General features: G+C 37.0%; 1 protein-coding gene across 7 annotated transcripts in view; it reads right to left on the bottom strand.

The window, feature by feature from the left end:
• The window catches only part of LOC142354453 (uncharacterized), a 70462-nt gene that overhangs the window by 29545 nt on the left and 17248 nt on the right, over positions 1-23669 (bottom strand). For 6 of the 7 annotated variants that reach the window (XM_075406754.1, XM_075406753.1, XM_075406756.1 and 3 more), the window contains 6 exons: positions 18630-18756; positions 17669-18405; positions 16973-16999; positions 13514-13601; positions 2658-2857; positions 1951-2118 (listed from right to left, as the gene is read on the bottom strand). In XM_075406754.1, coding sequence (XP_075262869.1) covers positions 1951-2118; positions 2658-2857; positions 13514-13601; positions 16973-16999; positions 17669-18405; positions 18630-18756 — 1347 coding nt within the window. The remainder of the gene's footprint in view (positions 1-1950; positions 2119-2657; positions 2858-13513; positions 13602-16972; positions 17000-17668; positions 18406-18629; positions 18757-23669) is intronic. The other variant, XM_075406755.1, reaches the window with a different exon arrangement.

Raw genomic sequence — 23669 nt, 5'->3', positions numbered from 1 at the left:
ATTATGCGTAGTCGAAATTAGCTTCCAAAAGTACACCTAATTCAGCTTCTAAACTGAAGGCTATCAAGCAGCAATCGCTTTAATCAACACCTGTTGCGATAATAGCAGTTAAAACTGCAAATATAAAAAAATTTAATACTCGATCGACACTCGAAAAACACTTCAGCATTAGACTACGAGTTTATCACACTTTTATCGCCACCGTTACTAAGTAAACAGTGGCGATAAAAGAGTGGTGATAAACTCATTGTCCAATGATGGAAACAGTTTGATAAACTTGTTGTCTAAAAAATAAAAACATGATCGCAACAGGTGTTGACTAAAAAAATTACCACACGGTTGTCATCGCCCTCGAAGTTATCAAAACACCTCGTCTTCGCCTCGGAGTTTGATAACTTTTCGGTGGCGATAACAACCGTGTAGTAATATTCATTAATGAACTTTGATAACCTAATGCACTATGACTCAATGACCGGGCTTTATCGGTTTATCCCGTTTCTTTTGATTTTGCAATTTTAACATTGACCGTATTCACTAAATTACGTAATTCAATACGTGAAAGAATTTGAAATCCACTCAGTTGAAACAGTGAGTGAAGTAAACTAAGTCAAACGTGAAAATCATGACTTGAGTAAAACGAAAAACGTGAAGAAAAGGTGAAGCGAATTTTAAAAAATAGCAGGACAAGTCCGGACATACAATTCAAGAATTTTCATAGAGTTAACAAAAACTAGACCTAGAATGGGCAATAAGCGAATTCGGAAAAAAAATCCAAAACAAATCAGGTGAAATGAATTAAAAACTGAAAACCAATGTCAAAATGACGCATGTGAACAAAAAAACCACTAACGAGAAAGCGAAATTTTGTTCAAACATTGTTTTCTCACTCTACTTTAAAATTAGAGTGCGAAATTTCACAACTACAATTTGACTTTAAAAATTATGAAAATGTGTGAACAGATCTTAAAAAAACCGACTAACGTCGGGCGAATTGCTCTCAAACGACCGGCGAGCGGTTGGCTTCGGCAGTAGCTAGCCACGGTTTAGTGAGGCCAGCTTTAGCTCAATTGAAGGGCCGTGAGGTGAGCGCAGCGGCAGAGGGGGCTGAACGATGTGCAGTGATGGAGATTGGGGGAGTGAAGAGAGGGGGAGGCTGATATGCAGTGGGGGAGGGGAGGGGGGGGGTTTGTGTGTGTGTGTGTGTGTGTGCGTGTGTGTGTGCGCGCGTGTGTGTGTGTGTGCGTGTGTGTGTGTGTATGTGTGCGCGTGTGTGTGTGCGTGTGTGTGTGTGCGTGTGTGTGTGTGGGGTGGGGGGTCAACCTCTAAGAACTGCTCTTCACACCATAAGTACAAGTCTCCAAAACAGTTTCTGTGAATCGCACACTTGGAGACTAGTGAGCTGAAAGTCTCTAAGAGAACTTAATGCCCGAGGGGCGCTACCTGTTATCCCGTTTCTGAGGACGAAAAGTCAGATGGGTCAGACGAAAAATCGGTCAAGCGAAAAATCGCATAAAAAAGAAAGACCAACAGACTAATATAATTGCTACAAACTTAGCTTGAGAGCAATTAAAAAGACAGCACCCCAATACAATTCAAATTCTTTTTCAATTGTATTGGAGAGCGCCTAAATTATAGGCGTTGAGAGGCTGACGGCGGCTATTAATTACTTTGACTACGTTTAGCATTAAAAAGACATTATGCGATAGCTGCTCGCTTTTCCAATTTCGCAAGCGAATAATTGGAAGCTCTATTTCAATTCCATCGACCAAAATTTTCTCGGAAAAAGTGCCAAAAACAAGCATTAAATTATTTTGTTCACTAGGTGGCAATGAAAACAAAGATTTTGTCAAAGCTGTGAAACAGTTTCTGTTTCTCCGGGTAACAAACTGATACTAAAGTTCCTGTTTCTTTGGGTAACAAAATTAAACTACTTGAGTTGTAAATTGTTACCTGTGCATGCTGCAATGAAGGCAAAAAGTCCTTTGACATTTGATGCTGTTGTTGCTGTGCGTGTGAATGTGGGGGAGGAGGTGGTACCATTTGGTGCATAGACACAGTGGCTGCTATTGGAGAGTGTTGCTGTTGCATCATCTGTGCTTGTGTCTTTCCCATTTGAGGCTACAAACAAACAATCGAACATAGCTGACTTGAAAGGGCTTCAAATAACATTGTGATAGACCCCTATCAAAATTTAGTGAAAAAATTACACCATTTTCGGCGCATTTTTCATTAAATTTCTAGTAGCAAACTGACGCCAATTGATATCAGCTGCTTAAAACTGTGAATGCGACAGCAATTTAGATCAGGCAAAATGTAAGGGAAGTAACAGACTCAGAAAGTCAGAATGGTGAAGCTAAAATTTTGCACACAAGACACGTTCATAATAATTAACTCAAAATTCATTCCAGAACAATTAAAAATGATTTACGAAAAACCAAGCGATAGTCTATCACACCTTGAAAAGGTACATATTGCTCATAAGTAGAGTTCTCCCCTTTAAACGCCTCTTGTTTATGAAAAAAACACCTATATTGGATATTTATACATTTCCAAGGAAAACAAATTATTATTATTATTATTATTACAAAATTGAAAAAAAAAACCTCTTTCAAACCAACTACAGTCCATAGACAGTTCAATTTAATTTATAAACTTACCACCATTCCGTATGGAGTCATGGCCGGCTGCATAACTGCTGCTCCAGGTGGGGGTGGAGGGTGTCCGGGAATGGGTGAGGTCATTGCGAAGGAAGGCGAGAATTGTCCAGGCGCAGCCATTGGAGAGGGATGACCGTGTCCGTAAGGCGAGGGCTGGGTAGGAGGCATACGGCCGTAAGGCGAATGACCACCGTACATCACTGTAAAATGGAGAATGATTAAAATAACAGTCCATAGATTAACTAAGTACGTCGAACATTGCGTCGAACTTTTCAACCCAATCAAACAGCTCTAACGAGCAATAATACATTATTGCATCAAAATATTTTCGAAAAATAGCTATTTGAATCTTTAATTACGGGCAGATGTATTACTGGACAATTACAAAGAAAAGGAGTATGCAAAATTTGCAACATGTGCATATGCCCTCAGATCGATTTGAAACAAACTTTTGTGACTGAAAATAATATTTCAGGCCGTTTTTCCACAAGACTCATTTTCCCCAAAAATTGATTTGCAATCCCAACCACTTGCATCCTTTTGTGGTGAGACTAATCAATTAACAGAACTTAATAACATTAACATTAATCGATAAACATTAACAGAACTTTAAAATTTCCCGTTTTTTGGGACAAAAGCCCGAATTGATTTAAACATAAACCAACTAACGTCGAAAAAATTGCTCTCGAATGAAAGGCCGCGCAATTAAATTCAAGGACTGTAGCCTACAAAATTTCGTTGAGGGTGCTAAAATATCAGCCGAAGGTAAGGTTCAAGCCCGACGTCCGGAGTGTAATTCAGTCACCCCAGACGGAGGTATTAACCACTCGGCTATCAGGGCCTTGTCATCGCGTCTCTAAAAATTGGTCTTGTTTGAACAACAACCTTCATTTTTGAGTGCGCAAAGAAGTCACTTGAGAAGTCAAAGATTATTTTAGAAGAAAAGCGCAAAAACAGTCAGGCAAAAAACTTGCATAAAAAAGACACTTAGGTTTAAAATAATTTCTCATTCGAGAGCAATTAAACAAGCGCAACTACTGTGAAAATGTACCAGTAGCCGACTTAAACAATTATGTATTAATTTGAAAGATAATTGTACTGTGCTTAACCATATCACTCAAGATATAACTCACAGGCTTAAGACTCATAATCAGAACTAACAATCTAAAAAACTCGGCACTTGAAAACCAGAAAAAAATGTCTCATAATTTTAATAACTGAATCAACAAAAACAAGAAAAAATTAACACCAGGCAAAAATTCAGTCTCAAGATATTTAGTTGGATATTCAACTTCAAATGTTCGAACAAAAATTTTTTTGGATAGAGACAGCAACCCGCCTGCATCTTAACCTGATCTACCCGATTGAATTTAAAAAAATGAGTTTGAATGACAGAACTCCTCTCGCTGACATGAAATATACAACTCTAGAGTGAACAAATATATAATACAAAGGACTGCCTAGACCCCAAAAAACTCTTCACTATCTCCTTTAACACAACTTCTACCTTTCGTCAAAACCAAAAAGTAAACGAAAACCATCTAATGTCGTACAAATTGCTCTCGAGCAACAGGGGGCAATTTTATTTAGAGGGTGCGGTAGCCGAGATAATTTCTTATAGGGAGCAAGAACACAATTTGTGAGGGGTTAAACCCCATCGTGCTAGACTGAAGCATTCTCCACTCTGCAATCAAAACCATCTAATAGCATATCTTACAATCGTTCTTGTTATAGCAGCAGACTTCATTTCTGTATAAAAGCTATCTAGAACACAAGAAAATCAAGAAGCCAAGCGTGAAAGAGTCACTCGAGAAGTGAAAACGAAAGAATGTTCCATAACAAACAGCACAAAAAGATTGAAGCAAAAAATTTGAGTAACATAGCTGGCAGATTGCCAGAGAACAGCCGCAATAGCTTCGTAGATCTGCAGTTCGAAAAAGGAACAGAACGAAAAAAACTTTTTTAGATGCTGAGATGTTAAATTTTGATTAAGAATATGTTTAACTTATTGCTGTTTCTATTAGCTGCCCTCAAATAGCCTTCAATTAGAGTGACACGTGCTTGCTTGACCTTATTTCATTGAATTAAAGGAAAGTCAATTTCAGTGAGGAAGTCATTTTGAGTGAAGTAAGTCACGTGTGAACAAAAACTTAATCAAGTGAATGAACAAAAAACCTCCACTAAGATAAAAAAAAACATAGCAGGACAAGTCCTGACGTACAATTCAAAGAAATTTCATTGAATAAACAGAACAATAGACATAGAACGGACTATGAATGCATTGGGAAAACCATTTACAAAAAATCCAGTCTAAAAAATCGAAAAAACAGTAAAAATCAGAGTGAAATTGCCCCCATGTGAACAAAAAACCACTACCGAGAAACCGAATTTTTGTCAAACACCGTTTTCTCACTCTACTTTAAAATTAGAGCGAAAAAATTTCACGCCGCAAAACCACTTGCTTTTTCGCTCCATTTTCTGTTTCGGCGTGACCAAAATCACCACTCCAATTTGACTTCAAAAATCATTAAAATGTGTGAACAGATCTTTAAAAAAAGACAGCGCCCCAATACAAATCAAATTCTTTGAATTGTAATAACGTCAAACACGCAATTCAGTTGAAATTGCATGAACGAATGAAGAAAGGACGGATTTGAAGTGATTCTAACGTCATATGGTGGTAACAAAAATCCTGTAGACGATATAGGAAAAAACCAAGAGAAGGTTAATAATAGCCTCAGCTATCGCTTTAAAGCTATCAAAAAGCACACGTACAATTTCTTCAAACTCCATTCGACATTGAACACAAAACGTGCAAACATAACGTAAACATTTTTAGGCGTTGACATTGACACTAAAAAGTACACATACGTCGTATACTTCAAATAATAAAAACCTTATCAAACCCGATCAAAATCTATATGATATTTGCAGGAAAAACAAAATTGAGAAACAAGCCAAAGACACAAATTCGATGTCTAATGTCAATGCTCCCAAACAACTCCCGTGCTGTTGGCTTCCGTAGTTGCTATCTTATGCTCAGAGAGCCTATAAATTGCAATTCACAGCGAGATGGAGCATGAACGTGGGCGGTGGCATGTTCGTTTGAGAGCAATTATTAAACATAACAGCCGATAATTTCCTATAGGGGACAAGAACACAATTTGTGAGGGGTTAAACCCCAGCGAGCTAGACTGAAGCATTCTCCACTCTGCTATCAAAACCATCTAATAGCATATCTTACAATCGTTCTTGTTATAGCAGCAGACTTCATTTCTGTATAAAAGCTATCTAGATCACAAGAAAATCAAGAAGCCAAGCGTGAAAAAGTCACTCGAGAAGTGAAAACGAAAGAATGTTCCATAACAAACAGCACAGGAAGATTGAAGCAAAAAATTTGAGTAACATAGCTGGCAGATTGCCAGAGAACAGCCGCAATAGCTTCGTAGATCTGCAGTTCCAAAAAGGAACAGAACGAAAAAAAACTTTTTTAGATGCTGAGATGTAAAATTTTGATTAAGAATATGTTTAACATATTGCTGTTTCTATTAGCTGCCCTCAAATACCCTTCAATTAGAGTGACACGTGCTTGCTTGACCCTATTTCATTGAATTAAAGGAAAGTCAATTTCAGTGAGGAAGTCATTTTGAGTGAAGTAAGTCACGTGTGAACAAAAACTTAATCAAGTGAATGAACAAAAAACCTCCACTAAGATACAAAAACATAGCAGGACAAGTCCTGACGTACAATTCAAAGAATTTTCATTGAATAAACAGAAAAATAGACATAGAACGGACTATGAATGCATTGGGAAAACCATTTACAAAAAATCCAATCTAAAAAATCGAAAAAACAGTAAAAATCAGAGTGAAATTGCCGCATGTGAACAAAAAATCACTACCGAGAAACCGAATTTTTGTTCAAACACCGTTTTCTCACTCTACTTTAAAATTAGAGCGAAAAAATTCACGCCGCAAAACCACTTGCTTTTTCGCTCCATTTTCTGTTTCGGCGTGACCAAAATCACCACTCCAATTTGACTTCAAAAATCATGAAAATGTGTGAACAGATCTTTAAAAAAAGACAGCGCCCCAATACAATTACAATTCTTTGAACTGTAATAACGTCAAACACGCAATTCAGTTGAAATTGCATGAACGAATGAACAAAAGGCGGATTTGAAGTGTTGTGACGTCATATGGTCGTAACAAAAATTGTGACGACGAAATAAAAAAAACAAGAGAAGGTTAATAATAGCCTCAGCTATCGCTTTAAAGCTATTAAAAAGCACACGTACAATTTCTTCAAACTCCATTCGACATTGAAAACAAAACGTGCAAACATAACGTAAACATTTTTAGGCGTTGACATTGACACTTAAAAGTACACATACGTCGTATACTTCAAATAATAAAAACCTTATCAAACCCGATCAAAATCTATATGATATTTGCAGGAAAAACAAAATTGAGAAACAAGCCAAAGACACAAATTCGATGTCTAATGTCAATGCTCCCAAACAACTCCCGTGCTGTTGGCTTCCGTAGTTGCTATCTTATGCTCAGAGAGCCTATAAATTGCAATTCACAGCGAGATGGAGCATGAACGTGACGGTGGCATGTTCGTTTGAGAGCAATTATTAAACATAACAGCCTATTGTCAGTCGGCGTCTGTCATTCGATGAGTTCAATCAGGGTCTTCAAATTAACTAAAAATTTCGTAATTGCCACAATTTGAGTTCCACTGCTTCAAATTGTGAATGAAAAAACCATTCAGACCAGGCAAAAAGTAAGAAGTCAAGCATGATGAAGGTAGTTTGAGAAATCGCGCGGTCAAGCAAAAATTTTGCGATCAGAAAGGAAACACGGCTTCAATAAAACTTGAAATAATTGCGTCCGAGAACAATTAAGCAAAACAAAACATTGGAACAGTGCTTTTCGGCCCATTCGGTACACCTTTCACTGACAGAAAAAGAATATTTTAAAAATTGTAATTGAGTGCTTCATATTGCCTTTTAAAATAGGTTGAATAAGTAATATTTAAAAATAGATTTAAATAGATTTATCAACATAACCAACTATCATCGGACTAATTGCTCTCGAACGTCATGTGAGGCGTTCACTTTGGTTTTAGATCGCTGAAGCACAGCGCTGCGCGTCATACCATGAAAATCTGCTTCCACAAGCTTCGTTAGCAGCTTCACTGTACAGCTCACTTAGATCCTATTAAAGCTCTAGGACAGCAGCTCAGAACATCATTGCCCAAAGGCTTTACCAGTTTGTCCAGTTTTTGAACACTGAAAGTCGACTTATGTACATAAGTCGACTTTCAGTGTTCATAAGCGAACCAAAGAATGCTCTAGCTACGTAGTCAAGATGGTCAAGCAAAAATTTTGCAAAAAAACAAAAAGACAAAAGTAAACAACCATTATTTGAAACGTTCGAGAGCAACTAAAAAATTCATTCTAGACTTGAAACCCTTATGTCGTAAGCTTTAATATGGTCACCTTACCTTCGACAATGAAATATGGTACCCCTCTTACCTTTTTAGTTTTGGACGAGAAATAACAAGACGCTATAGAATATTTCCTTTCAATTTTCAGATAAGGTTGAAACGTTACAAACATAACCGACTTATGTTGGGCGAATTGCTCTCAAACGACAGCCGAGCGGTTGGCTTCGTCAGTGACAAGCTAAAGTTTAGGGTAAGTAGATTTAGCTTGAATGAAGGGGGCGTGGGGTAAGCACGCTGGGTTGGAGGGGGGAGGGTGGGAGCACAGTGGGTCAAGAGATAGGGAGCAGGGATGTGGCAGAGCTGGCCAAGAGGGGGTCTAAATCGACGGGTTGAAGGAGGGCGGAGAGGGTTTGGGGTGGGTTGACTGAGGGGGACGAACTGACTAAGAACCGCCCTTCACACTTAAAATTGTCTCCACAAAAGTTTCCGTGAATCGCATACTTGAAGACTAGTAAAGCGCGAGGCTCTAAGAGAACTGCTCAGCCACTAAATACTCTCCGAGCGCCACCTGTTAATCCCGCTTTTAGGACCAAAAGTTAAATGGGTCAGACCAAAAATTGGTTAAGCAAAAATTTTCATTAAAAAAGACCACAGGACTAATAAAATTGCTACAAACTTCGTTTGAGAGCAAATAACAACTAGCATATATTCTACTTTTACTAGAATAAAATTCTTCAGACCCTCACTTCACTTCAGAAGCTCATTTCACTGCCTTTAAAACAGTCGCTCTTTCGCTTTACTTTGACCTTAAGGAAATCTCTTTGACCTTAAAGAATTCCTGTTAAGAACACCTGAATCTTAGCACTATTAATGCGTCTCTAAGCAATTAACAGCTCTCAAATCACACGGCAAAGCAATATTATCGTTTAGTAAGCAAAACTGATTGATAAAAAGCAGTAATCCTCTCTAAACAAGCAAGATATTTACCAACTCTATGTTAAAACTTTCGAAAAATTGGAGGAAAAGGAGACTTCTAGAGGAAACAATTACAAAACTTACCAAGATGATGGAGTCCCGTTTGTATATGGCTAATCACCACCTGGTAGGGTTTGATACAGTACAGGGTGGGCTTACAATTCAAAAAGAATGCAAAACAATAGGCATCATGACAGAGGCAAACGAATTGGTTCGCGAAATCCCGAAAAAAGAAATGGCACAAGAATGCAATAATCTTCTGATTGGCAGTAGCATAATAGGCAAACTTTAAATTGACAAATCGATTCCAATCGATTGCGCAATCCATGCTTATCGAGGGACCATTACCAATGAGAAAATTAAAGTTCTGAGCAAATATGACTCGAAAAAAAGTCGAACTTTAGTAATTCAAGACGGTACTAACAACGTGCTCAAACATAATAGTAAATCTGTCTCTGACAATTTCCTGGAACACAGAGAACCGATTGATTTATGCATTCAGAAATTCAATCCAGATGTTTGCGTTGTTTGTGAAGTACCACTACTGCAAAATGTTGAGCAGCATCGGGATAAAAAAGAAAAAAATTAACGAAATCAATAACCTTATTAAATTGCACTATTCCGATAAACCCCCTTTCAAGATATCATTTCTTAATGCTAATATCAAAATTGTAAAGAACTCTTTAATCAAAAATATTACTGATACCAATGGATATATTTTTTTGTATTTTGATAGTGCATTTAAACTACCAGCATGGTGTGCCTCTTCTCAAAAACTGGTTGCTTTCTCATCTTCTTTTAACATCAAATGGTAGCATCAGTCCCAAGGGACTCTACAAAAAATAATAGCTTATAAAACTAATAAAGCTCCTTCAAACAAATACAGTTCCAGCTTTTGAAATAAACCATATAGCTACCCCCAAGCAGACAAGAGAACTTTTATGACATCCAATGAAAATTATCAACAAGAGAGACCCCCATTCAAATGAGAGACCCACAGGCTGTTATGCCCAATCCTGTCAAAGACCCCCATTCCAATGAGAGACCCCCCATTCCAATGAGACATCATTGTAATACTGATGATTTTGAGGACTGTTTTTGCAATTATTTGTAATGAATGACATTGAACATTTTCTGTCCGTCAACCCAACAATCGAAAAATTATATTTAGTTATGCTACTGTTGGCCTCAAAAATTCCCGCATCGACAGTGGCATTAGTAAAACTTAAAAAACAAAGCATCAAATGCCTTGATAAAGCTTTAAGGCTACTAATCATAGGTTTCGAGCTTTCTGTTATTCTAATTCACATTTTTATTAGCTTAACACTGCTTCTAAGGGCCGGTGACATAGAAATTAACCCAGGACCTCTTCTAACATATACTGAGTCTATCAGGATAACTCTGAAGAGAGTAGGAAATGAAAAATAATCACCTTAATCTACAAAGAATTCTCAGCAAGGAAAGAACAACTACGCACATTAGTACACGATCTAGGGCCAAATTGCATTTTTTGTTTCACGGAAACCTGGCTCTGTGAAAATGATGACAAATATTTTCAATCCTGACAGAACTGACAAAGGCGGTGGAGTTATGATGCTTGTACCAAAGACTTTTTCCTCCAAAATTTCATTGATTTAAATCTTTTCACGGAAGAATTTGAGTTTATGGGTCCTATTGAAAGTACGAACTTGCGCGTCTGTTTCATTGAATGTTAACTATAATCTCAATTAACAAAATAGCAATGCTTTTTTGGACCAACTAGCAAATAACATTGATAATGCAATTACTAAAAAAAGGAAAAATAAAACTTCTGGGTGATTATAACAATAACTACTTAGATAAGTTGCAAAGATCTAAGCTCGAAACAGTAATACTTCCGTAAGCATTATATGCCAAGAACAAAACCATTCCTACTCGTTGAAACCGAGCGAACGATACAGAAAACCTTATTGATTACATTATCACTAACTGCTCACTTATAAACGACACTGTAATTTGTGATAGCATTGTAAAAGGTGATCACTTTGCGACTTTAAGTATGTTAGGGCTTCTTGCAGAAACTAAACAGATGCTAGTTCAGAAAACATTTTACGACAAAAAGAACAGTAATATATCTGATTTTAAACACTGCCTAGAACAGCAGAACTGGAAAAAAATGTACGTTCAGAGCAGCTTAGATTCCAGAATAAAACTTTACTCAAAACCGTAAGGCAGCACTGTCACAAACCTCTCCACTTACAAAAAGTTCTAATAGAACTGACAAATATTTTCTCACGTTAACAGACAAATGGTTAACTAGAAAATCAAGACAATTGATGTTCGATCGAGATAGGTTTTTGAATGATAAAGAATACAAAATTTTCTTCGATCTAAAAAACAAATTCAGTATTTCCAACGACAACAATTTCAATAATTTCATAGAAATCTTATTGAAGCAGCAGAGAATGACAGGAAAACGTGGATGTTAATAAATGAGATAAGAATCTCTGAAAAATAAAACTCAATGTTTTTGATTACGTGACGCATACAAAAAATTGCTGCCTACTAAACTAATGTTTCTCTACACTTCAAAAGTTTCATGGCCACCAATTTCCACTACAGATATCAAACGCGTGCAAATCTAAACAAATATTAGATTTCAATTTGCAATGGAAAAAGACTGTCATGATGCAATTAAAGCACTGGGAAGAAATAAACCAATCGGACCATCACACATTCCAGCATGGGCTATTAAAGACACAAGTTCTGTAATTGTCCCTCATCAAAATTTTCTTGTGAACTATTGCATCAGAAAATCTTGATTTCCCAAAAACGTAAACAAGCACATGTTGTTCCACTGTACAAGAAGGATGACCCGGAAGAACCTGATAACTATCGCCCAATCACCATCACCCCGAGCCTATCTAAGATTATTGAAACCATCTTGATCAACCAAATTGGTCAGTACCTTAACGACAACAACTTACTAAGTAACAATCAATATGGTTTTAGAAATTACTCAACAATCGATTCCCTATTATTTTGCAGAAATCATCACAAGCAAAACTGACATGAGCAATTTTGTCACAGCCGCTTTCCTCGACCTTTCAAAAGCTTTTGATTCAATCAATTACGAAACGGACAAATTAGTTGGACAACTTAGGCTTTGATGAAAGCTCAAAACTCTAATAAGAAGTTTCCTTACAAACCGTCGCCAATCTGTTATCATACAAGACTGCTTATCAGATGAAACAACGCTTCTTAGAGGTGTATCACAAGGAACAATTCTTGGCCCGCTTTTTTAATTTGTATAATAACAATATGGAAACACGAGTTAACAAAGAAACTAAACTTATACAGCATGCTGACGATACTGTTACTTTAACTTTTGGTACATCCATTGACAAAAGCAAGGCCAAGTTAAAACAAGATTCCAACAAACTAATTCAATATTTTCATGAACACCAACTGTAAGTAAACACCTCAAAAACTGAATTCATGATATTTGGTAGGAGCATAAGGAGTCTTTAATGAACATATCATTATAAAATCAATTACAATAGACAAGAAAACTGAAATAAAATATTTCGGGGTTCATACAGACAGCAATTTAAAATTTTAAGGGGAAGTTAAACATATTCTACGAAAAATGGCTCAAGGAATAAAAACAATTTACGCTACTAGAAAATCTATCCCACAAAATCTATTAAGACTCGTCTTAAATGCATTGGTATTAACTTATTTGCATATTATTAAGTTATCAACATATTTTAGACAAAAATTTGAATCTGTTCAACATATTAAACGCAGTCGGAACCTACTCCCCATTAAACTATTTTTGTGAACAAAAACACTGCATTTTTTGGAAAATAACAAAAACAGTTACAACCCACTTTTACACCACCAACTGGATGTCCATTAGTCACTTGGAGTCTTCATCAGTCTAACAGGACAAAGAAATTGTTCTGGAACCTGAAAATTGTTTCCAGCAAAATGCAGAACTCATTTGTAAGGTTGGCATTACTAGACTGGAATGAACTACCCAGTGAAATTAAAATCGAACAAGAATCAAAAAATTTCCCCAATCTGCTTAGAATCTTCTTCTGCTCAGTTATTAACTTGAACCCTTGTTTGTGGAAGGTTACTTGTTCAACCTGGCGTGACTTAAAGTTTGGCAATATGAACTAGACTTAATGTTGTTGGGTTGACATTGGGATACCACGAAAAAGCAATTCACTTAGATTTTCTTTTGTAATGCTAAAGTAATCTGTAATTTCTAAATATTTACACTGCCGGACTAACATCAGTTGTATACTCCTTGACATGGTTCGGAATTCAGTGTCCATTTTTTTTTACTTATGGCTGTGTTAAGTCACTCTTTTAAACACCTTACTATTGGTTGAATTTTAAACCTGCATCATAAGGGGAACAGTTTTCAACAAACTCACTGGGTGCGTACGAAGGACTCTGTGGAGGCATTTTGGCTGTCATCATAGGCGGGGTTAACTTCACGGGACTCGGGTGCCTTCCAGCCATCTAAAAAGTTAAATGTTAACCATGTAAAATTCAAACCCATTTATCAAATTAAACGACCTGTAACTATGACCTTCAAGTGATATGAATATACAACTGTTTCAAGTTGTGATTGATCGATTTAGACATTCATTAGGTTTATGAACAGACTTGATCGACTACACATTATGTTTATGAGAATACATTATGTAAGATACACAGGTGCTACGTCATTTGGTTTTGATGCTCACTACAGAAAAACAGATGGTCGAGACGGTTCCAGATGTTCTAATGAAAGCAGTTTCTAACTACATCTTCTAAGTTATAGCTTTACATGAAAGATACCCTAGCTGTTTGGCGAGAGAATTTAAAGCTAGCATGACTCTCAAAAATATTTGCTTTGATTCGAAGAACAATAATAAATATTGACAGCATATTTATATTAAACGCAAAGATCTGAAACATTTCGTCAATTTCTTGGATCCGTTAAAAAAGATTACGAACAGTTTCTGACTACATTTAAATATCTAGCTCCTGTTTAAATAAAAACGTATCAAACAAGCTTTATGTCAAATGAATTGCAAATAATACGCCTTCAATTCTGTCGCCACTTAGGTATCTAAGTACCCTTTTATAAATCAGCTTCGCTACATTGCAGTTGCTCCATAATAATGCGCACCAAATAATAATTTGTTTAATTATTCATAATAAACATAACCGACAGGCGTCGGGTAAATTGCTCTTAAATAATAAGATTTCTGACAAGGATAAAAAATTTGCCTAACACGATACACCAAACGAAAAATGGAAAAACAATGACTATAGAATACAGGAAACAATCGCTGAGTAAATCGCTTAGATAACTACTTTGTTTTCATGTTTACATTTTGATGTTTTCATGTTTACATTTTTCACGTCCCAATTTCGCTTTATTCTTATAAATTGCAACCTATATTTGGTGATCCGCTAGTAAGTGATTGACAGTTATTCTTTGTACATAATTATTAAATTTAAAACTGATGGAATTTTTTTATTTCCAAACAAACAATCGACTAACGTCCGACGAGTAGCTCTGCAACATGTGGGAGCTCGATTATATCTACTTCCGCCGGGGGAAAGTGGATTCATTGTAGCTTCCTTTACATAACAAAGACATTTGAATCCAAAAATGGCTTCACAGATTGCTCGAGAGCAACTCGTTTCGAACAGTCTCAAACAAAACATCTTTTTTGGTCACAATTTTTGGTGTCGTCAACAAGAGATTAACGCAGCCGACAAATTTCCGAGAAATAGCCGCGATAGACGCTTGTGGCCTTCCATGAATTGAAACAACTCAAGAAATAAGTAAGACACAGATTGACCAGACTAAAACTCAAGAATTAGGACATATACGTTTGGCACTTCTTAGATGCACACTATTGACCTTTAACCAGTAAATGTTCATAAAATTTAAAGTTCACTAAGCGAGTTCAGAAGTCATTTTTTGAGTGAGGTAAGTCACGCAATTGAACTAAAAGCAGAACAAATGACGTCACGCACACAAATTTTAACTGCAAAGCAGAAATCACTGAAATTGAAAGTCAATTCCAAGAAGACAGGTCGCAAGAATCATCGCTGGAAGCGAAGAATTTAAAACATAGCAGGACAAGTCCTGACGTACAAATCAAAGAATTTTCATTGACTAAACAAAAAACTAGACCTAAAACGGAACCATTTCTAAAAAAAATCAGATCAAAAACAAAAAAAAACAGAAAATCAATGTCAAATGCCGCTAGGGAGAACAAAAAATCACAAGCGAGAAATTTAAATTTGATTCTGAAAATCTAGGCCTGGAATGAACTATGAGTGGATTGGGAAAACCATTTAAAAAAATCCAATCCAAAAACTTGAAAAACCAGTAAAAACCAAAGTGAAATTGCCGCATGTGAACAAAGAACACTTAGCGAGAAAGCGAACTTTTGTTCAAACACCGTTTTCTCACTACTTTAAAATTAGAGCGAAAAAATTTCTCGTCGCAAAACCACTCGCTTTTTCGCTCCATTTCCTGTTTCGGCGTGACCAAAATCACTACTTCAAAAATCATGAAAATGTGTGAACAGTTCTTTAAAAAAAGACAGCGCACCAATACAATTCAAATTCTATGAATTGTAAAAAATCACGATCTCCCCAATAAAAGCCGCTATAGCTTTGCGGCTATAAAAATAGTGGCTAATTAAACTTCCAACACCATTTCGTAATGTTGGACTGGTAAGGTAGAAACGCTCCCCTGATTCTGATGCGTAAAACTTTAAGAGCATCTCAAAAACTACAAATCTTCAGCACACTTATTGAAACATAAACCGACTAACGTCGGACGAAGTGCTCTCGAACGACTGGCGAGGCACATAATTTGGACGGGGAATAGGGCTAGATAAACATTTATCGTGCAAAAAGCTTGCGATCTCTAGGATCAGAGTCTGGGATATGAACCCCCTAAGCTACACGCGCTGTGTACAAACACCGCTCAAAATCAATTTTATTGAAGCAAGAGACATAATGCACACAATTCAAAGAACTCAAACAATCAAAACACCAAGCGTGAAAAAGTCACACAAAAAGTGATATCGGAAGAACAATCCAAAGACAACGGTCAAGCGAAAATTAAGACATTTTTACAATAGTTACTTCAAACTTCGTTTGGGAGCAATTAAAAAGACATAAAAAGAACCCCAATAGTGCACTGATCAATTTAATGCAACTTTTGAGATGTAAAATCAGGGCTGTCATCCGTTTAAAGCACTTTTCTGTGCTCCGTTTTGAGCAACAAAAGCATGAAACACCGTAAGAAACAATAGGACAGGCAGCAACTGTAAATGACGTCACTCGTTACACGACGAATAAAAAAATGTTGCACATTTAAACTGAGCTAAACATTATTTTTTCGTCGATCTTCAACGTTGAGATTTTTGACATCGACTCCAAACAGCCAAATTGAGATCAATTGTTTTTAGGAAGCACTTAAGAGCAATGTATGCATGAACGAAGACTATATTCAGCAGAATTTTATTCTTTAGGGGCAAAATTAATTTCAAGTGTTTAAAAGTCTTATTAGGGGCGATCTATAAGTGAGTGATTCGTCAGAAAAAAAAGTTGCTCTAAACCAGAACAATTTATATCGGTCAGGCACAAAAACAGGAAGAAAAATAACAAAATAACTCATATAAATGCTACAAATTTTATTTAAGAGCAATTGATAGAAATAACAGTACTGATAATAAGAGTCAAGGTGAGACAGAGATACCAAGTGAAGATAAAAATAATTTATTCTCTCTAATTTGACCCCGTTTCACCACAAATGAGTGAAATTGATTACGTTGTTTATCGTGTATTACTTTAGTGGAGTGACTACTACATACCACGAGGTGCGGATTTGCAAACCATATCTAAAATGTCACACAACACAGGTTAAAATGAGGAAGGAGAAGCGAAAGAAAAATTGCAATCTTTTCCAATAACTCCCCTTCTACTCAAGATTATACGACCCCTACTTGCGATTTGATTAAAAATTTGCCAGATATTTTCCATTTGTGCCCCCAAATACAGACAGCTACATTCGATTCAGGGAAAGGTAACAATACCACGTAAACTGTTAGCACGTTCTTGTTCATCATAAAACCTCCACTTTGGGGTCACAATTAATTCACACTCACTAAGTAGTGAAGCCGGGGAATTAAAGGAAAAGATCTGAAATGATAACCAATCAACACAGGGATACAGAACTGATAACCAAAAAAAAAACAGGGAAAGCATGCATTTCGGTTAACAGAAAAATTTAGATTACTCGCCAAGGTAAATGGAATATGGTACTCCAAATTGATTCATTTCAAGCGTAAAATCAGGTTGATTTATTGTAGAATGTCCCCGACTCCATTTAAGCGCAAGCAAACGTTTCAGGAATGCGAGACATGCACACGATTAATAGACAAATAAAAATTTTTCAAAGTCTTTTCAATCAATTAGCTCGATTCTCCAAAGGTTGCTTGCGCTGAAACGTGATAAAACCGGATATATCAGAATGATTAAAGACCAGCTATGATCTATCAAGTCATTACCGGATCATGCGCAAAGCCCATGGCAGCTGCATCACCGGGCGAAGCCAGAATGTAGGCTCCATGGGGTGACGGTGCACTGGCATCGTATCCCCAGACTGCTGCACCCCTAGCATGCATACCCATAGGTGCACCATGCGGACTGGCCATTACAGCGCCTGGCATCTGAGGTACTTGGTGGGGCCCAGTTCTAACAACCAGAGCTGGATTTGCCATTGTTTGGGGCGGAGGTGGTGGCATTTGCGTGGGCGTCGGTGGCATGGTGTTAACTTGAGACGTTCCAGGCTGCTCTTGCACTGTTGTGGGTTGCGGCTGTTGTTGCGTTGTATCACTAGCAACACTCGCAATAACATCATTTTGGTCGACAATAGAAGCTACCGCGGTGCTTGATTCGGAAGGGTTAAGATCTACACTCTTAGGAGTGGCGGGAGGGATGCTATCTAGATCAGCATTTGGTTCCATTTCCACTAGATAGCATCTCAGATCCTGCCCGCTTACAGCTTTGTTGATTACGGCCTCAATTGCTTGCTCATAGTGAGTAATACTCGACATAATAATTGCTGTCGAGATGACGCCTTGCGAGCTGGACTGTTCGGGTAAAGGCAACCGGCTTCCATTTTGATTGGAGAGTTGGGCCATGAGAGTCTGTCCGTTGTTTGAGAGAGGTGCTTGCACTTGTTGGGGAGGGGGAGGCAGGTCCAAAGGCAGGTCGCAGTCAAATGGTGGGTGACTTGAAGGATCTGAAAAATGGCATTAATCATGACTTTAGCCTAAGATCAATTGTCATTTAAAAGCTTATCACTGTCACTAAACTTCAAAATTATACAGAAAATTTGAGACCAGGCTAAGGAGCACAAAGCTAGTCGAACTTCAGAGCCCATAAATTTTTTCAACTTACATAGCTTCCTGAAAGCTTGATTAACTCGTTATTACATTTGTTCAACAGGCATACAAACAAATTTACCTCTTTTCTTTTTGACAGGTTTTGGAGATATTGCTCCATATCGTATATAACTAGGGCCCAGTGGTAGCACGTCTTTCGAGCGAGGTATTTCTTTCTTTTCACCATTTTTGAGAGAGGATGAGCTATTCTAAAACAAAAAAAAACAGAAACATAACTCACAGACTGTCCACTAAAATAACTCTAACAGCTACAATTCTTTCAGCTCATCATTGTTATTTCAGTTTATCGTCCTTGATTTTTTTATCAAAAGAATGGATACAGGTAAAACACTGTGAACTATCTTTAGTTTTAGATGGAATTGGTAGAAAAATTTTAAATGAAGGTCAAAAATTGTCTGGAGAAAGGACTAGCATGAAGTTATCAAATTTTGGGAAAATATTCGCGACAGTGCGCTAGCTTCTCAATTCGGCCAAATCTCAAACTTAAAAAGTCTAAAAATTGGGAGTGATACACAAAACCGACCAAATGTTCACAAATTTTTGATAAAGAATTAAATTCAAACCTATTGAGCCGCTAAAAAAATCATTGGAAAACTTACACGCACATTTTAAACGCCACCAAGACAGTATTTACCTTTCAAAACAATTCTGTTGAAACTATTAGAAAAATTTTTCTCTATCCTATACCAATTTTTTCATACAAAAATCTGGTATATTAACCCCGATGACCGCATGGTAAAAATTTAAACATAAATAAACCGACTAATGTCGGAAGAATTGCTTTCGAACGACAGGCGATGCAATTTAATTCGGGTGCATTGGCCTAGATAATTTTTTCTTTATGGGCGCAAAAATAGTTGAACACGTCGGGATTCAAACCCTGGACCTCCTGATCCCTCATCAGAAGCACTACCAACTCGGCTATCAGGCCCCTATTTTTGCTATGCTGGAATCAATTTTATTTTAGCAACAAGCTTTACTTCAGAGTTAGAGCAATAAAGATTGCTCAAAAGTGAAGAACGACATCGTGAAAGTCACATGAGAAGTCAAAGAATGTTCTAGAAAAAAAAGCGCAAAAACGGTCAAGCGAATAATTGCTACGAACTTCGTTCGAGAGCAGCTAAAAACAATCGGCTCTTTTCTGCTATACCCCCCCACGTTGATTTGCACCCCCACATATACATGTAATAGCATATTGTTCGGATTTCATACACTCACAGTCAATTAAACAAAAACGGTACTTACAATATAATGATGCAGCCAAATTTTGAAATTAACGCGTAAGAAATTACAATTTGCATATAATGTAATCGCCAGTTGAAAAATGCGTGTTTTATCAATCGATATTTATCTTGTCTAAGTTTCTTTCAAGATAATTTTTTAACTAATCAAGAGCAAACATCCCTTAAATTTACCTCTGATGCCGACATATTGCGGTTATCAAAACAAGTATCGAAAAGTAGCAAATATCAAATTTCTGGGGGGGGGGGGGGGGGGGGGCGGGGGTGCAAACAGATTGGCTATATAAGTCTGGCGTGCTTTAACAGAAAAGAGACAACAATCACTCCAATAACTAACTTCATTTTTCTGAAACACTGTAAAAAACATTGCAAACCAAAATTTTGCCGAACCGAACACGTTAGTGTCTTTTAACTGTTCTTTTCCTTTTTTCTGTTTCTCGACGCTTCCTTTTGAATTCCAATTGGAAGCTCAGCCAACTTATCAAGTAACATTTTTCATAGTTGAGCCGTTATTCGAGTTGCAGTACATTTTAGCCAAAAAGAGAACACTCGCTAATACAGTCGGCTAATTTTCGACAAGCTGAAGGTAACACTAGCAGTAGTAATAGGGTGAGCAAGTCACCCCGGGGGGGGGGGGGGTGTAGACCCCATGTATTAAGATAGGGTATAGGAGTAATTTTTGAGAGAGGGTCTACACTAATGTATTAAGATAGGGTATAGGCGTACATGTATTAAGATTAGCGGCCGCCACGTATTAGTTATAGCGGCCGCCACGTATTAAGATTAGAAATAGCCGCCGCAACGTATTAAGATTAGGAATAGCCGCCGCGACGTATTAAGATTAGGAATAGCCGCCGCAATGTATTAAGATTAGTTATAGCCGCCGCAATGCATTAAGATTAGGTATAGTCGCCGCAATGTATTAAGATTAGGTATAGCCGCTGCAATGTATTAAGATTAGGTATAGCCGCCGCAATGTATTAAGATTAGGTATAGCCGCCGCAATGTATTAAGATTAGGTATAGCCGCTGCAATGTATTAAGATTAGGTATAGCCGCCGCAATGTATTAAGATTAGGTATAGCCGCTGCAATGTATTAAGATTAAGGTAGCCGCCGCAATGTATTAAGATTAGGTATAGCCGCCGCAATGTATTAATATTAGGTATAGCCGACCCTAAATAGCAAGATGGCGCAGCGGAAGCGTGCTGGGCTCATAACCCAGAGGTCGGTAGATCGAAACTACCTCTTGCTGATCTGCCATTGTCACAGTACTAGTGGACTTTTACGCGCTCATAACATGGAAAAAAGTTAAATAGAAGAAAAAAATTGAATTAATAAGTACAAAATAACAGACACAGTACAAATTAAGCACATGCAAATACAAATTTAATCAAACGTTTACATGATGATAGTACAAAAGAAAAGAGTATTAAAGTACATTTAGCCGAGTAGTTAATAAAGTCGACAACAAAAATTTGAGTAACTAACGAAGAATTAAGGAATTTAGAAAAAAATTACTGCCGACTTTATTACACTTCGACTTATTTTACATTAAATTTATCTAATTACATATAATTACTTATAAAGTTTAAAACATGAACGTCATGAACCTTGTTCAGTTTTGTTTGAAAAAATTTAAATAGTTGAAATGCTGCAAATATTGTGTAAAATCCACACAAATTATCAGTTTTCTGAACTGGTTGTTGTATCATTTTCTGATACTTTTTATTCAAAAATTTGTATTTTGTGATTGGACGAGCCAGAGAATCAGCATAGTAATAAGTTCGATTGAGTCGAGCAATCATTATCCAATGCTCTCCAGCTTCACTGCTCGGAGAAGTGTTGATGATAGCAAAACTGAATGTGGGTAGCCTTGGAACACAATCTGCTGGAAACGATCCAATATAGCGGTATTTGAGTTCTGGGATTCGTTCAATAATCTGTCTCAGGGAAGTGTTATCCATGACAAACAATTTTTCTCTGCTTTATTTCGCAAGTACCATTAACACACGGATTTCTAACTGTACAGTCAAGCTGAAAAGACTCATTCTCTTCATAAAAGCAACAATCATTGGACTTTTTACCTTGCTCTAATAAAAGGTTGCTTGACTTTTTAATTTTGTCAACAGAATTGTTATGGGATTTGGGGTAGAATAAAATAATTATAAAAAGAAGTACCAGAAAAATTAGGAGAGGAACGTAAACAAAAAAGTTTGAATTAGTTCGCCCCCAGCTAACGTCCAGTTTAAGAAATTATTTGGTGAAGAGAATGGCAACTGGGTGACGATAATATATAACCCAAAAATGTTCCAATGCAGAATGCAATGATGTAAAACCCATAAAAAACTGAAAAAAATATGAAAAAATTTTCGTTAACGCAAAAATCTTCAGACATTTTTAGCAACCGTTCCGAACTGATCAATTTTAACAGTGGACATCCTCTCTCCTAGAACAATTAATTCTGTCACGCTTCTTAGCGGGCGGTCGAAAAACATTTCTAATCGGATACTTTCACCGCTGAGCTCAGGATAATGAATACTTTCTCCAGCATCTTGAAGTGAAGTGAGATCAAATACAAGCACGTAATGGTTCTGAAATAGATTATGTGGTCACGCGGGAATCTCTTCGTTAAAATTCATTGCTTTCATTGCTGTTACATATGCCCTACAGTCATTGGTTGTATCAACTGATACTATAGCTCTACCTCCTCGAACAATTCTTAGTTCTCGTAAACCAAATTTCTGATAATGGAAAGGATTTTCTTGAAAATGTCCTGTGAATGCTGAATTTGTGTTCATCGCAATAGCTACTCTTCTGATTGGAGCATTGTTAAAAACATTTTCCTGAATAAACTGGTTCTGTCCTGAAGGAATAATAAATGTGCGTGCAATTGTTTCCATAAAGTTGTAACAAGCAGGTTGATGAGTTAATTGATATTTGATAGTCTGGTGATACACTTCGTTAACAACAACACGTCTTGTAAACAGGGAACAGTCAAGAACTTTAAGGGAGACGTGAGGATTGTAGGAGATCATGTAAAAATTGGGTCTTGCACGAATCAATTTCAGTCTAACTTTTGTATTTGGAAGCAGTAACTTTTCACATTGGAACAAATCAATTGCTAATTTACCGTAATAAGTAGTTCCATTTTTCAGCAAAAGTTCTTCCTCTCGATCTATAAAAGGGCTTTTCTCAAAATCGCTGGGTTCTTTTTCAAATTCATATCCATGACAAGCCAAAATACCTTCATTATTTCTTGTGGAAGCGTTAAATTCATTGGAAATTAAAGCTTTGTGTCCATAGAGACCATTTGAGTTGTAAACCTGTTGATTGTTCAGATACACCTCACAGTTGGAGAAGAGCGAGTGCAATAAATTGTTGACGTGAGTTAGATAATGTAAATCATCATCTGTGAAAGACATTCCCATATCTGCTTTTCCATGCTCGTCTTTTTTCATAAAGTCATCAAACAATCTTCCCTTTTGTAATCCAACTTTGATTTGAAGGTGGATATCTCTCATATCAAGATATATGCTTCTATCTGTTTCAAACTCGAACTCAATGCTGCTTTCATCCAATGAAGTACTGGGATAAACTTCTTGAACGTGAGAAGATTCAATTGGTTCCAAAACAGGAATTTTGTCAAAAATCTCCAGGCAAGAGTTCGTAAAGTGACCATAACGAAAGTTGCTATCGTTTGTTGATCTAGTATTCATTTTAGCTTAGAAAAAATATCTCTTCTAGTTCGACGACGTCGACTGGGTTTTGGGGTAATTCTTCGAATTATGCGCCGTTTCCTAATTTTTCCACCACCTAGCTGTTTACGTAATGTTTTCTTTCCAACATCTGCAGCCACAGA

This window comes from Convolutriloba macropyga, chromosome 15 (genome assembly GCF_964194025.1).
Source record: "Convolutriloba macropyga chromosome 15, txConMacr16.3, whole genome shotgun sequence".
Taxonomy (NCBI): domain Eukaryota; kingdom Metazoa; phylum Xenacoelomorpha; order Acoela; family Convolutidae; genus Convolutriloba; species Convolutriloba macropyga.
The sequence above is the reverse complement of the archived record's forward strand: the minus strand, read 5'-3'. Positions and strand labels throughout refer to the sequence as shown.